This window comes from Nanorana parkeri, unplaced genomic scaffold (genome assembly GCF_000935625.1).
Source record: "Nanorana parkeri isolate BGI_ZX_2015 unplaced genomic scaffold, ASM93562v1 scaffold159, whole genome shotgun sequence".
Classification (NCBI taxonomy): domain Eukaryota; kingdom Metazoa; phylum Chordata; class Amphibia; order Anura; family Dicroglossidae; genus Nanorana; species Nanorana parkeri.
In genome coordinates, this window is record NW_017306427.1 from 1,557,504 (window position 1) to 1,573,658 (window position 16,155).

At 43.0% G+C, this 16,155-nt stretch overlaps 1 protein-coding gene across 1 annotated transcript in view; it reads left to right on the forward strand.

Moving 5' to 3' along the window:
* The window catches only part of LOC108785392 (contactin-associated protein-like 5), a 283,646-nt gene that overhangs the window by 247,590 nt on the left and 19,901 nt on the right, over nucleotides 1–16,155 (forward strand). Inside the window, exons 21-22 of the mRNA XM_018554450.1 lie at nucleotides 59–189; nucleotides 2,965–3,052. Coding sequence (XP_018409952.1) covers nucleotides 59–189; nucleotides 2,965–3,052 — 219 coding nt within the window. The remainder of the gene's footprint in view (nucleotides 1–58; nucleotides 190–2,964; nucleotides 3,053–16,155) is intronic.

Below are 16,155 nucleotides of genomic sequence, written 5' to 3' on the forward strand. Positions count from 1 at the left end.
TATATATACTTTATATATTCACTGATCACAAGGTGCTGATTTCTTTTTTGTTTTTCAGGTAGTTTACAAGTGAGGTATAAACTCGGCAGAGACGGGATGTATGTCTATACGTTGGGCTTGAAGAGACTAGACAGTCGAAAGCTGCACCATGTGAAGATCACAAGAGAAGGGAAGGAGCTGACAATCCAGGTAACGTGTCTACGTATTTGGGGGATTTGTATCAATTGCAGGTCAATGAGACAAATTGATGAAACTGATGTGTTAAGATATTGCATTTGTTGTAAACTCCTTCCTCAGCTGCTCAACAAAATAAATCCTGACAAACCCCTTGTCAAAGTGTATGTTAAAGAAGAACTCCCGGCAGAAACAAAATTACCAAGGGCAGCCCCGTTGCAAGCTCAAAGGAGAACTATGAGGGGAGTGATTTTCACTCATCCTCATAGTTCGGGGCGACGTGTGACAATTAAACTGTCACATGTCGGCTCAATAGATCGGGAAGGGAGCTACCACATACCGTCGCTCGCTCACTTCTCGATCCTGTCCCTGCAGAGAGCCGTGACTGTCACTCACGGCTCCCTGCAGGGATTTCCCCCTCCCCCCCATCCCTGTCCGATCCTCCAGCGATGACTGGAGGAATGGATGGGGGAGGGGGCGGGTACAGCTGGTCTCAGTATACTGCAAGCTGTAGCTCACGATATACTGAGCTTTGGGAGGACACTAGTTTATGAGGTAAAGCACTGACCCCCATAGTTCTCCTTTAAAGTGATTGTTTTTTTCTAGGGGGTAAAATGAATGGGGCTTTCACCTCCCTCATTCTGCACCCCCTCCTTACCAGACCCCCACTCTACATGACCTACAAATTAACCCCTTCGCCTTCCTTATTCTGCACCCCCCTGCTCTCAATACCCCCGCTTATGTGAAATGTGCATTAACCCCTCACCTCCCTTATTCGTTACATGAACCCCTTCCTCCCCATACCCCCACTGTATGTGACCTGTACTTTAACCCCTTCACCTCCCTCTTTCTGCTGCCCCTCCTTTCCATAACCCCCTTGTATGTAACCTGTGCATTAACCCATCACCTCCTTTATTCGTTACATGAACCGCCTCCTCTCCATACCCCCACTGTATGAGACCTGTACATTAACCCCTTCACCTCCTTATTTCTGCTGCCCCTCCTTTCCATAACCCCCTTGTATGTGACCTACACATTAACCCCTTCACCTTCCTTATTCTGCACCCCCTCCTTTCCATGACCCCCGCTGTATGTGACCTGTGCATTAACCCCTCACCTCATTTATGCTTTACATGAACCCCCTCCTCTCCATACCCCCTGGTGTGTGTGACATGTACATTAACCCTTCATGTCTGTGAAGGTTCTCATTCATCCAGGTCATGGTATATCTGTAAAAAAAATAATTCTGAATTTAGAAAGCCGTTTGGATATCCAGTGAAACGTCTTCAAGAAAAATACAGCAATTCCAGTTGCCTTGACTTATTTTTTACAGATTAACCCTTCACCTCCCTTTATTCTGCACCTCCTCCCATTGTATGTGAACTACACATTAACACCTTCACCTCCTCCTCCCTCTGTGTATGACCTGTACATTAATGACGGGTTGTATCTAGTGCACCATTCCCAAGCTCTATGTTTTAACCCCTTCACAATTAGCCAATTTCTTAATTTCCAAATTAAAATTGTGGCAAAAAATGAGGTCAACTTGGGGCATCTACTTTCTACAAAGGGGTCACTGTTAGGGGCTTTCTGTACTGTCCTGGCATTTTTAATTGATATATTTTCAAAACTGTTGAGTTTCTTACAATATATAATAAAAGAATACAAACCTCGGGGGGTTATTAAATACCGCCAGCAGAAAGAGCCTACTGCACGTCGGAGTAGTTGTCAGTCAAACTATCTGTCAGACTACCAGAAGGCTGGCAGCTTGGTGAGGAACCCACTGGCAGGAAGCAGCCGATGAGTCCGGAAGCAAAGTACAATTTAGGGGCAATCCAAGAGAGTAGTCAAAGTCCAGTCTGGGTCGAGGCAGGTAACGATGGTTCAGAGGCGATAGACAGTCCACGGGTCCGGTAATCAGGAAGTGCAAACGAAGGGGGGTAACAGGTAACAACACGATCCAACAGAGAGGCTAGGTGTTCACACCATATGGTGGAATAACTCAGCAACAAGCCAGGGCTCTGGCCAGGTTTTTAAAGCCAGGAGATGTAAGACCACCCCCTGGTCACCGAGGCAACCAGGAGGCTTCCCTCACCGGGAGCCAATGGCAGGCGAGAGAGGTGGAAGGGGTGTACTGGGAACCTCCCCCAAGAAGGCCCACACCTGATAGCCCTAATGATGCAGGCGCGTGTTCTTCCGGGCATGCGTGTGCTGATGCTGCGCAACTCGCGCATGTGCACCTGGGCACCAGGAGTTCTACCAGTCCAGAGGGGATCCCGTGCCCTGCGCCATGCCCGTTGGCCCCGTGAAGAGGTAACATCCCTTGCTTCCTGACACTATCACAGCACTGAAAACTGAAAAATATAGCCTGGTCATGAAGTGCTGTATACGGGCTGGGACTGAAGTGGTTAAACTGCCATTTCTATTGGACTTTAGATGCAAACGAGATGACATTTTAGGAGCCGCTCATGCAGAAAACCATGAAAACCGTAGACGCTGACATGTTATTAATGTGTCCTTTCCCTCCCGTTGGTCTGAGCTGCACGGAATATAATTAGCACGCCGCATGATTATATAATTATGTCATTTATAGACATTGCAAGCGACGTTCTCACTAAGTCTGAATTATTTATGTTAAATGGCGCTCTACGTTGCACTTTATACCATCATGGAGTAAAGTCATGTGACTATTTTCTTTTTAATTCAATGCATAGAACGGCTTCACGTGGTGTTTGTTTTCAGATTCTTATATAACGTGATATTAAATGTTTTTTTATATTTTATTTTCAGATTGACAAAATCACGAAGCAGCGGCATCACTTCCTATCGGATATCTATTTCAAGGCCATCAAGTCTCTCACGCTGGGTAAAGTCTTAGGTAGGCCTTCACTCTGATTAATGCCATGAATGCATTTGATGGAAGAAGGTGTGCACTCTGTGGGTGACCTTCTATTGCTTCTACATTTTAAAGCTGAACTCTTCCCTTCGATCCTGTCCCGGCTAGACATGTGCGATTCATTTCATTCCGAATCAAAATTCGTATGAATTTTCCGAAATTCAGACACATCCGAGTTTCTGAATCCCAATGCATCCAAATGCGTCCGAATCCGAGTTTCCATTTCCAAATTTCGGATCCCGTCTGAATTTCATTCAAAAACAAAATTGAATCGGACATGTGACTTTTCTGGTCAATCAGATGTGTTTTTCGGTTTAATGCATCCAAATGGGTCAGAATCCGAATTTTTCTGAATCTCCCGAATGCCTTTTCGGGTCTGGGAGGCTCAGGTATATGTATATATAGGTCACAATGTTGCTGAATATTCATTCATATTATAGAATACTACTCATATGTACATAATACTAAAACTGATGCTGCAAGACCCGAATGGAGTCCGAATTTCTGGATAGACATGTGCGATTCGTTTCGGAAAAATTAGTTTTTCAGACGAATTTTCGTTATTCGGAGATTTGGATGTATCCGAATATCCGAATAACAGAAATGATGAATGAAAACGAATCCGAATTTCCTAAAACGAAATTCTGGACGAAATTCATAAGCAGTAGTCTGGACGAATTTTCGTCGCAGCAAAGTGACATTAAAAAAATGTATTTTTAATGGCACTCTGCTGCAACGAAACGAAAATGAAAAGAAAATTAGTTCAGACTACCCCTAATGAATTTCGTCCGAACTCCGAAACGAATTGACTTTCGGACCCGAATCCCGAAAAACAAAATAACGTGAAATCCGAATCGAAACAAAACTAAACAAATGTTTTGCCGGTGCACATGTCTATAGTATTCAAGAGCTCCCGAATGCCATTTGGTTCTGTAAGCCTCAGCTTTAATATGGCTCCCAGACCCGTATTGCTTTCTAGAGCTCCCGAATGGTATTCGGAAATTCGGTTCCCGAATGCCATTGGGGTGTAGGAGATTCAGATTTAGTATTAAAGGAGAACTATGGGGTTAAGGCTTTTCCCCATAGTTCTCCTTAGGGTAACGGGAGGACACTAACTAGCGTTCTCCCATCACCCTAGGCTCAGTATACCACTAGCTGTAGCTCTCTATATACTGAGACGCCGCAGCTGAAGCGTATCCCGACAATTGTGCCGGGATCCGCCCAGCTCTATCTAGAGGCAGAGCCAGCTGTACAGGCCCCTTCCCCCGTCCGTTCCGCCAGTCAGCGCTGGCGGATCGGAGCGGGGGGAATCCAGCCCCTCCCCTGTCATGGCAGAGAGCCGTGACAGGATCGAGAGGTGAGCGAACGCCATATATGTGTTCATATTATTCAAAACAAATATTTGTAAACTCATCCGAAACTAACGAAAATTCGGATTTCGTCCGAATCCGAAACCCGAACCGAATTTCGGATCCGAATCACGAAATATCTGAACTGAACCGAATTTTTCCGCAGCCTACATGTCTAGTACCGGCTCCATTTGCACCAGGAAAGGCACCCGGTGTTTCTTGTTTTTTATGTTTCACACAGTGTTATCCCTCATCTGTAACGGGGCGGCCTGCCTGGAACACAAGATTCATTTTGTGGCTGAAGGAGGTTCCTATCTGGCGCTGGTTTGGCTTTTTGTGTATTTTTTTTATTGATTGATGCATTAACACTCAAAAATGAGGCGACATATTTGGTTTCGTCCATTGACTGTTTAATTGCCCATTTCCATTAAAAAATATTATCTGTCTTACCCTGATATTAGCTGATGATGTCCTCACTATAGCAATCCATTTTGTCAGTTATAGCCATGTAGTTTTCTGGACCATCTGATACTTTTAGGTGTGTCAGAGGTTTTCTATAGCTGGTACTGGAACTACGTCACCAAGGTGTCTTGCTGCTACCCTGGAAGCTTCCAACCCTTAAAGCTGTATGTGGGAGAATGTCTGCATATTATCATTTGGGTGAATGGGTATCTAGCCCTGCAACCTTGGAATTGTCCTCTTGATGTAATTACCCAGTAGCAGTAGTAGAAGTAGCAGTAGTAGTAGTGGTGGGGGTGTTAGTAGTAGTCTTTTATGTAGGGAGTCTGGATATTGGGTTAGCTGCTTCTTCACACCAATGGATTCCAGCAGTCACCCTGGTTTGTAATGGAAATGTCTGAATCTTGGATTAACGTGCCACAGCGTGACCTAAAGTCCAAATATAATTTTGTTTTCCAATATAAAATCAGGTGGATGACTACACTGAGTGGCCAGATTATTATGACCACCTGACGTTTGTAGGCAAATTAGCTATAATTAGCTATATTTTGGTGCTGGCGTTGCTAGAGGGCCAGACCATTATAAATAGGGAAGCAGGTTGTTTACCACGACAGTAGAAGTGATTTGTTTTCTGAAGATACGGGGGAAACAACGCGATGTAACAGACTTTGAACGTGGGATGATTGTTGGCACTCGGAGCCATGGAGCGAGTATCAGCAAAACAGCAGAATCCGTTAAATGTTCAAGAGGGGCTCATTGTTAAAGTGTTTAAAGACCGGACTGTCAGCCGAAAATCTGGGTCTGAACGTGCGAATTGTGGCCCTCAGCGACTAGTCAATGTTAGGGCAGAACGGAGAGTGGCAAGACTGGTACAAGACAACAGAAGGGCAACAGTGCAGTGTCAGATTCCTCGCATCACCTTTCATCATTTCGTGGAGTCATCTCGTGGCCCAACGAAGTACTGATGGAGTGGTCATAATAATCTGGCCACTCAGTGTATACAAGAAAGCTAATATGTTTCAGGGGCCAAAAACTTGCCCACTTCATCAGGGCTAAGAAAAGGAAATCATTTGTATGGACTGCATCAGAGATGCAATGCATGTGGTATGTTATGTTAGGAAGTTGAAGCAGGCAAATGCTTGATGTTAATGGCTTCCATTAATAATCATCAGCAATATGTCCTTGCTCACGGAATGCAGTGTCCTTGCTGAGGGCATACAACATGTTGTTGTATTAACTGATTATATAGAAGCATGTTGTGTGCCCACAGCAAGGACACGGCATTCTGTGTGAAAGAACGTATTGCTGATGATTGTTAATGGACGCCATCGACATTAATCAGTTTCCTGTTCCAACTTCCTTACATAAAGGACCCTTGTTCCTGTGACAACAAAGGGGGACTTCCTTTATTTTAGAGAGAATTCTTAATTTGTCATCCTGACATGGGAAGATGTGTGATGTCAGCATAGATCCCTGGCATAGGCATTCTCTAGCGAGTCTAGGTTACTTCCTCTCACTGTGGAGGAAGCCTTCCTGTACTGTGGATGTGCGGGATTTCCATGGAAGGTGATAAACGTGATAGGGAATGAAATATGGAGCAGAAGTCAAGATGGCACTGGCTTCATCAATGGGGGGTAGAGTTGATTACACCACGTAAATGAGTTCACATTTCCAGGTCTTTGGAGTGTTTTTCATGTATTAAGTTATGGTTTGGCACTTCCATTTCAGATTCATTCAGTCTGATAGATAAAATTACATAAATTAACAATGACAAATGTGGCGTGCAGAAATGTCTCTCACATTTTCGCCACCTGAGTTAGCTGGCGGGTGGGGATATGTTGGTTGGGTGCAAGGGGGGTATGGGTTGGTGTCCTCTGCATCATCCAGCTCTGACCGGTGTACTGCTCAGCTCACTGATGTCATTGGTTGCCAGGAGCGAGGCGGGATGCCCCCCAAGGTGTCCCAGGTTGCTAAAAGCTGGGCAGGGAGATGTGTATGGCCCTTACATATCTCTCCACCTGGCTCTTAGCATCATGGGATGCTCTGGCTGGAAAGGGGGCGATAGGCATACTTCAACCATTGTGCAGCAGAGCAGCCATGTTGCTTTGCCTTCCGCTCCCCCTACATGACCCAAAGAGATGCCGCCACAGACAAATGGAGAAATTATTCTATTGGCTCCTCGCCTTTTTTTCTCTGTGTCGTGCTATTTCTTCATGAGATGAGTCTTAGGGGATCAGAGTGGGATATAGATGGACAGGTTGGGGTAACGTGTTCCAGAGGATGGGAGAGACTCTAGTGATATCCTGGAGGCGATCATGGGAGGAGTTGACGAGGGTGCTGAAAAGCAGGAGGTCTTGGGAGGAGTGGAGGGGACGGTTAGGGTGATACTTTGAGACGAGGTTTGAGATATAGCCGGGGGCAGAGTTGTGGATGGCTTTGTAACTGATTGTTAATATTTAGAATTGTATCCTTTGGGCTATTGGAAACCAGTGGAGGGATCGACAGAGGGGGGTTGCAGACACAGAGCGGGTGGTTAGGTGAATGAGTCTAGCAGCTGCATACATAATAGACTGAAGGGGGGAGGAGCCTGTGTAGGGCCGACCAATGGTGAGGGAGTTGCAATAGTCAAGACGAGAGATAACAAGGGAGTGGATGAGTAGTTTTGAAGTTTCATTGGTGATGAAGGGGCATATTTTGGAGATGTTACGAAGGTGAAGGCATCAGGATTTGGATAGTGATTGGATGTGGAGAAGAAATGTGAGTCAAGGATGACACTTAGGACCTTGGCATGGGGGGAGGGTGGATAGTTGTGTTAACAATCTCAAGGGAAAAGACGGGAGAAGGTGCACGGGCGGGAGGAAATATCATGAGCTCAGTTTTTGAAAGGTTGAGTTTTAAGAAATGTTGTGACTTCCAGACGGATATGTCAGTTAGTAGATTAGTGACACGCAAGGACACTGAGGGGGAGAGTTGTGGAGTAGAAAGATAGATTTGAGTGTCATCGGCATAGAGATGTATTGGAAGCCATGTGAGGTTATTAACTGACCAAGAGAGGAGGTGTAGATAGAGAAGAGGACTGAGCCTTGAGGGACCCCTACAGAAAGAGGAAGAGGAGGGGAGGAGTTAGAGTAGGGGACACTAAACAGCTGAGTATATTAGATTTCAGGCAGAGTTTTGCGCAGACTATAAAATAAACTATAAACGGAAGCAAGGTTTATGAAATATTAACACATATTGCTAATATTATTTACTTTAATCTGTACAAGATCGCACGCATAACTATAGATACATAAAATGTGCCGGATCCGTTTTTATGTGCACCTGACGCCTATGCATAATAAATAGGGCTATTTAATGAGCTGAAGTGATATCCAGCCCGCCAGTGCTCTAGTAAATGAAAAAGCATCGGCATGCCACAGACTTCCCATGAATTGGCCTTGATATGGGACAGGTACACTTTAGTCCCAAAAAATCAAGGGGCATGTTACAAAAAAAAAAAAAAAAAATCTTAACCTCATTCTATAATTTGTGGGAGTTCTAAAATGTAGCTGTGATAAACACTACTAGGGTGTTTACATCCTGTTTTTCAGTGTGTCATATGTGCAGAAAATGCAACATTTAAGGATGTGAAAAGTGAGAGTTTATGTAACATTATTATTATTATTATACAGGATTTATATAGCGCCAACAGTTTGCGCAGCGCTTTACAATGTAAGGAAGACATTACAATCACAATACAATTCATTTTTTCCTTAATTGTATTAATATTATTATTTATTTTTAAAATTTTACAAATAAAGCTATCAAAGGATTCTATCGCTATGGTCTATGATGTAAATGTGTTTACATATTTCACATCAGAGCACTGATCTATACAAATTATTTTAAAAAGTTAGAAAACCAAGAGTAAAGGTTTGCCCTGTGGTTAAGGTTACAGTAAGCCGTTGCGCCTTCCAACGCAGACCTTAGCGTTATCTGCCATTGTTTCCAGGGCTAGTAGGAGCTACTGATGATTTTTCTAGTTTCTGCAGATTGCTGCCCAATTTTTCCAATTTTTTTTGATCCATCATCTCATCATGTTGGGCTTCTAACACCGTCCAAACCGTTCTGCACAATTTGTCTAACAAATGCGGCACTTTCATATACACTTTTCAGAGCCTGGTTTACATTACTGTTGACTTCGGAAGGACTTCGAAAGGTTTGAATATTTACTGGATTAAAAAAATTTAAAAATATTTGGCTAAACTACAACTGATCAAACTTCCCAGAATTTCATTCATCTTCTTTGTATGTAAAATAATTAGACACATCCTGAGGTTGTGCAGAGAGTGTGTCCCTTCATGATGGCCAAAAGAAATGCTCATTATCTGTTCTGTCTGAGGAAGGGACTTTGCTGTTCCTAAACATCGCTCTGATGATGTGACCCCTGTGAAGTCAATGAACATTGACTTCTCTACATGCTGGAGTGCTTGTGACCCTTCTTTCTTTTGGACTTATATTGCGGAGGCATCCGCGGTCATTTCAGCACCCACCCTACAATTGGGGTTTTTCATCCGGTCAGGAGTGCGATGGGTGTGTATGTTTTTTTAACCTTCATGATGGCCATGACAGGTACCCCAAACCCGGGAACTCCAGTAAATAGACCTCACTGGCTCCCTTTCCCTGAACAATATCAGGAACACACGGGTGATTAAATATTTGTCATCTTCTAAAATGTCTTCTTTTTTTTTTTGTGGGCTGTCCGTTTAGAGCAATTGCAGCTGCATATTTTCCCAATTTTAAAGTCATGCTCACACGGTTCAACGTCACTTAGGTTATTAAATACATAATATATTTCAATTCGGGATAATTAATTTTTCATTATAAAATACTACACTCGGTTAAGCTCCTTAGTACGCTTGACTTTTGGAAAAAAAATAAAAATGACACATATTAAATTAATTGCATTTATTGCTGGAGAGCAACTTAAATTATCCATCAAACCCCCAAAGATATGTTTTTTCTTTATTACTCAGCGGCTGATACTGCCATTTAAAGCGCATTCTCAGTATGTAAACAAATACACCGATCAGCCATTATATTATAACCACCTGCCTAATACTGAGCTTTGCTGCCAAAGCAGCCTTTACTCATCAAGGCATGGACTACACTATATCTCTGAATGTATTCTGTGGTATCTGGCACCAAGCCATCAGTAAGAGACCCTTTAGGTCCAGTAAGTTGGGAGATGCGGCCTCCATGGATCGGACTAGTTTTTCAAGCACATCTTGCAGATGCTTGATTGGATTGAGACCTGGAGAATTTGGAGGGCAAGTCAACACCTTGCACTACGTATTGTGTTCCTTAAACAATTCTTGAACTTTTGTTGTGGTGTGGCAGGGAGCATTATCTTGCTGAAAGAGGCCACTGCCATTAGGGAATACAGTTTCCATGAAGGGGTGTACTTGGTCAGTAACAATGTTTAGGTCGGCGGTACGTGTCAAAGTAACATACACATGAATGGCATGACCTGAGGTTTCCCAGCAGGACATGGCCCAAAGCATGACACTGCCTCCACTGGCTTGACCACCTCTCATTGTTCGTAATGTTATAGCTGATCAATGTAAATCGGCACAAAAATGAGCAAAACAAAACTTACTGAGGAAGCCATTCTATCAATGTTTGCAATGTCACTGCCTTTTCCCAAGCATTGCAGCTACTTCAGGGTATCAGGAGGAGGGATCAGAGAGGCAGCCTACATCACGCCACCCAACACTGTCAACCAAAGGCTCAGGGCAAGTATGGACAGTTTAAGACCGGGGAGAACACAGGACAAATTAACCAATTGTAGGCGCATTGTTGTAAAGACTACGACTAAAACTAAATTTGCTGTCACAATTAACACTGCATCCAAGCCATCTCCTGGCAACCAGTGACATCAGCAGGGATCTCAAGTCTCCCTGATGTTCAGGGAGTCTCCCTCTTTTGGACAGCAGCTCCCTGATGTCCGCGAGAGAGGCATTTTCTCCCTGAAAGGTTTAGTCTGAGTAAACCTTTCCGGTAAGATATCAGTGGGTAAAGTTTCAGAGTGAGGCTTGCCTCCTGGAGGAAGGTCATGTGATCTCTAGAGTAGCCTCAGAACGAGTCTTGGCTCTCAGAAGGAAGAAGCTACTTGCTGCACAGAGAGGGCGGACATAGACTACTATTGAGAGCAGGTACAGGCACTGCTGCAGGGTTGAGAGAGTGCTGTTAACCCTTTGTGGATAATATAGAATCAATTATATGTCCTGGTTGTCTAGTTATAGAGAACATTTATTTAATTTGCTGCCCATAGCAACTAGTCAACTGTGTATCGGGGACTTTACTCCTCAACGTTTTTTTTAAAAGGTCTTGGGCTGTCTGATAAATTGTGACCTTTACACTGACAGATACTTGAATATCAATTCACAAATCTGATGTGTATATATAATATTATCGGTATATTTCTTTTATATTCTGACGACGGCGGCTGTAAAAAAAAAACAAAAAAAACAGAAAGGGCACCTCCCTGAAATGAGACGGGAACCTCCCTGAAATAAGGTTTTGCAGGTTGGGATGTCTGCATCAGTTAACTGAATTTGACTTGCGCTTAGCTGCTTGCAGTTTGTGCACAGCAGAACTCAAACTTGGAGATGGACTAGCAGCACAAGTAGCCAGTCAGTTGTGTTGCATTGATCGTGTGCTAACAAGGAACATGCTGATAGGAAGACAGAGCAGAGTGAGAAAGAAAGAGATGGCCTAATTATTATATTGCTTTTTCACAGACTGGGAGAGGGACAAGAGGAGATGCAGGTCTTTATCCCTGCCAGATGGGGCTGTGCTGTGTGGTAGAGCTGTGTAAATCGCAGGATTGGTTGGAGTTCAGCTTTACCTTCTTCAGCTTAAACACCTAAAATATACGCTTTCTGGCCAAAAAAATAATCACCTGGCTTTAGCAAATAGGAAGAGCCTGGATAAGTGTTATGATTTGGGGTTACTTCAGTAGGTCAGGTCTAGGTTCAGCAACGTTATGTGCCCAAAAAAGGAGGTCAGCTGCCGACCTGAATATACTGAATGACCAGGTTTGTCCATCAATGTATTCTACTAATGACAAATTGGGCATATTCCAAGATGACCCTGCCAGGATTCAACGGGCACAAATTGTGAAAGAGTGGTTCAGGGAGCATGACAGATCATTATCACTTATGGATTGGCCACCACAGAGTCCAGACCTGAACCCCATTGAGAATCTTTGGGATGTGCTGGAGAAAACTTTACGCAGTACTCCGACTCTCCCATCATCACTACAAGGTCTTGGTGAAAAATTGCAATGTTGTGACATTGCATAAGCTTATTGAAACAATGTCAAAGCTAAAGGCCGTACCTCTCTGAGGTGCTCACATTATCTCATTAGATAAGTCCTTACTGTTTACACTGATCCCTGTACCTCTAGTGATTGCACTGTATCCTGTTTGACAGATGTTATACTTGTAACGATTTCCTTTGATGATACTTCTCTGCGCCTTATTTGTTTGAGCACCTGTTATGTGTAAATACTCAATAAAAATTATTGAAATAAAAAAAAAAGCTTAAAGGAGAACTATGAGGTGAGTGCTTTTCACTCACCTAGGCTCTATACTGAGCCTAGGGTGACGGGAGGACGCTAGTTTGTGTCCTCCCGTTACTTTAAGGAGAACTATGGGGAAAAGCCTTAACCCCATAGTTCTCCTTTAAGGCCATGCCTTAAAGAAAAAGACTAAAAGCTATAAGGTGTAGAACCAAAACATCTCTAAAGACCAAGACAGAGTGAGAGGGACAGCTGTAAAGTGACTCATCTGTTTTATAGAATGTGATCAGGACCGCAGAACCGATTACAGAGCCGTTGAAAGCCAATGTTGATTAGTAGTGAAGTTCACGGTAAAATACTTGAGATTTAATTAATATAAAACGGCGTGTAGCGAGACTGTGTTTACTAACGGCGTCATTTGCACCACAAAAATAGAATCCAATGTCACAAAAAGTGCAAATGTGAGCCGATAGCTCAAGGTGGTTGGCACCAAATGCAGAGTTGTGGAATAAGGGTGCTGATGCATAGCCTATGTGTTATGTGCCCCGGGTGTGGGAAATATGTGCCGTGTTACACCTATGTTTCGCTTTTCTTTCAGCAGTCTGAAGTAAGCATTTTTGTTTAATTTCAAGCTCCTAAAGCTTCCAAAAAAGGCAAAATACTAAAAAAAATGTTTTAATCTGGCTTTAGAAATCAGAAAGGAAGAGTGTAGAAGTCCACAGAAAACCTATATAATATTAGGATTAAGTTATGGATGAGTAGACCACTTGATGTAAGCACGGATGATCCACAAACCTTCAGGCACCCAATGAGGTTTGATGATCCATTGGGGTGAGAGGATTCTCTTTGTCCTATCACCTGACCTGTTAGATGCAGGACCCGGTAGGGGTCAACACTTTAATGTACAGGCAGAGTGCACTGGATAATTATGGGGCGAGACTCCTCACCTCCAGTGACATAGATGCCCTAGACCAGTGGTTCTCAACCTGTGTAACCTCGGGACCCACATGTTTCCTTGGTCATTAAGGCGTGACCCAAAAATGATTTCATTTATGAAACATTTTAATTTATTACACAAAACAACTTGTGCAGTATTCAGCAATATATATTTTGCTGAAAGTAAATGAATTAAAAAAAATTAAAAAGTTTATAAAGAATAACTATAGGCTCAATTCGCAAAGCTTTAACACAAGGATAAGGATCTTTATGTGAACCATGTGACTACAATTTTCAAACCTCATTGGAAATAGCCGTCGCTTTTACGAAATTAAGGATCCTTATCCAGGTAAGTTCACTTGGTGAATGTAGCCTTATTTCTCCTTATTAGAATAGTACTAAATACATAGCGGTTAGCACTTCTGCTTTGCAGCACTGGGGGTCCCCGGTTGAAATCCTGGTCAGGACACTATCTGCAGAGATTAAATAATGAGGCACTAAGAGCGCAAATCCGGAGTTATAAATAGTGTGATTTGGATATATATAAAAAAATTGTTTTGGTTTTTTTTTAAACATTTTTTATATATATCCAAATCACACCATTTATAACTCCGGATTTGCGCTCTTAGTGCCTCATTATTACATTTCACAGGGTTCTCCTCCTGTTTTTTGAGCAGCAATCCACACCAATTGCATCCACGCACGTCCTGCATCCCTGAGAGAGCGCTGTGTTTTTTTCTTTTTGTTGTTTTGTTATCTGCAGAGTTTGCATGCTCTCCCTGTGCATGTATGGGTTTCCTCCGGGTACTCCGGTTTCCTCTTACACGCCAAAGACACGCTGGAAGGCTAATTGGCCCTCTATGTATGTATGTGAGATAGGGACCTTAGATTGTAAGCTCCTCGAGGGCAGGGACTGATGTGAATGTAAAGCGCTGCGCAAATTGTTGGCACCATATAAATACCTGTAATAAATAAATAATAGAAACCTTTTTTTAGAAAGCGTATAACATATAATAAAATACCGCAATAAGAGAGGCAACAATGTATTTCAGAGTCGTATCACTGCAGTTCCTTCTGGATACTCTTTGAGAATGTATATAGGATGAGAGAGCAACAGATGCAATGTAATAATATGAGTCCAGGAAAACTTTACTGTACAGGACATCAGAAGATGCTGTTTGGGCCTCTTGTAGACATCATCGCACTTCCACTACAAGCCTTGGTTTAATTTTTAGGTAGTTTATGGCTGTTTAAATGGAATGTTTGGGATGGAGTACTAGTTTTGTACATATTTTATTTATTTAGACCTGTAGATTAGGGTTAAATGTAGGCCCCATGCAGTCAGAGGTGTATCTACAACATCACTGGATGCCAGGAGCTGGGCGCCGGCCAGAGCATCAATGGTTGCTTAGAGCTGGCCCTTATGCGTCTCCCCGCACAGCTCTAGTTGCTCAGAGCTGGGCAAGGAGATGTGTATGGCCCTTGCACATCTCCCCCCAGCTCTTAGCAACCTGGGACGCAGTGGCCGGCATCCCACCCTAGCCAGAGCATCCCAGGTTGAATAGAGCTGGCCCTTAGCATCCAGAGCCATGGAGGGGAGATGCATAAGATCTGGGCAAGGAGATGTGTATGGCCCTTAAACATCTCCCTGCCCAGCTTCTAGCCACATAGGATGCTCTGGCAAGTGTTCCACCCAGCTCCTAGCATTCAGTGATGCCACTGGTTGCCAGGAGCTGTGAGGGATGCCAGCCAGAGCATCCCAGGTTGCTAAGAGGCGGGCAGGGAGATGTGTATGGGAGTAGGGTGGGGAGAGACAAAGAGTCAGTTGTCTCAACGTGGCAACTGACTCGGGGAAATTCGGACACATTCGGATGCATTGGGATTCGGAAATTCAGATGTGTCTGAATGCCCGGATTTTGGAAAATTCGTCCAAATTTTTGATTCGGGACGTAACGAATCGCACATGTCTAATCTCGATATAAGTTTCAGTGAATGACACAAATGTCTGTAAGAGAGCTACTTCTGTTGTGCTGTCTCTTTAGCTAACTCATAGTGCTCTGAGAATCCTTTGCATCATGTGTTAAATGTTTGTTTGGCATACAAAGATTATATTATTATTATTATTATTATAGTAAAAAATATAAATATTAAACATCAGTTTAAAAATAGTTTTTTTTCTTAAATCATTAAAACATAATTTGCCCCCAAACCATTATAATGTTCCTTCCTACAGCCAGAAAAAGTAACCTTCTACACCAACCGATCTGCAAAATGATGTAACGGCTTTTATAGCAACACCTGAGTGTAGGTTGGTTGGACTTGATGGACTAATGTCTTTTTTCAACCTCAAATACTATCTAACTATGTAACCTGAGTGAGCTAATGGCTGTTGTATATATTTCTCTTGTTTTGATAAAAAGATGTTTTAAAAACAACGCTGGTCCATTGACCATAACTCCTCCCTGACTCTGCCACAAGATCCATTTACAAAAATTGAAATACTTTCATCCGTTTTATTTATTTGTTTTTCTCCTTTTTGTCATAAATTATTTAAGTGTTCAGTGAGCGAGACGCGGCCCGACGGATCGGCCTCCTTTCACTTGTTTACTTATTGATTACTCTACAAGCGAACTGGAAGAGAGATTCAGTTTACAGCAGAGAAGGACCTCAGGCATGAAATATATCCGCTGGCAGTGTAATAGGGATACACGTGTTTCAAAAGATTAACACATTTTAAAAGAAGCACTAGTAAAAAAAAAAAAAAAGGGCGGGTGAAA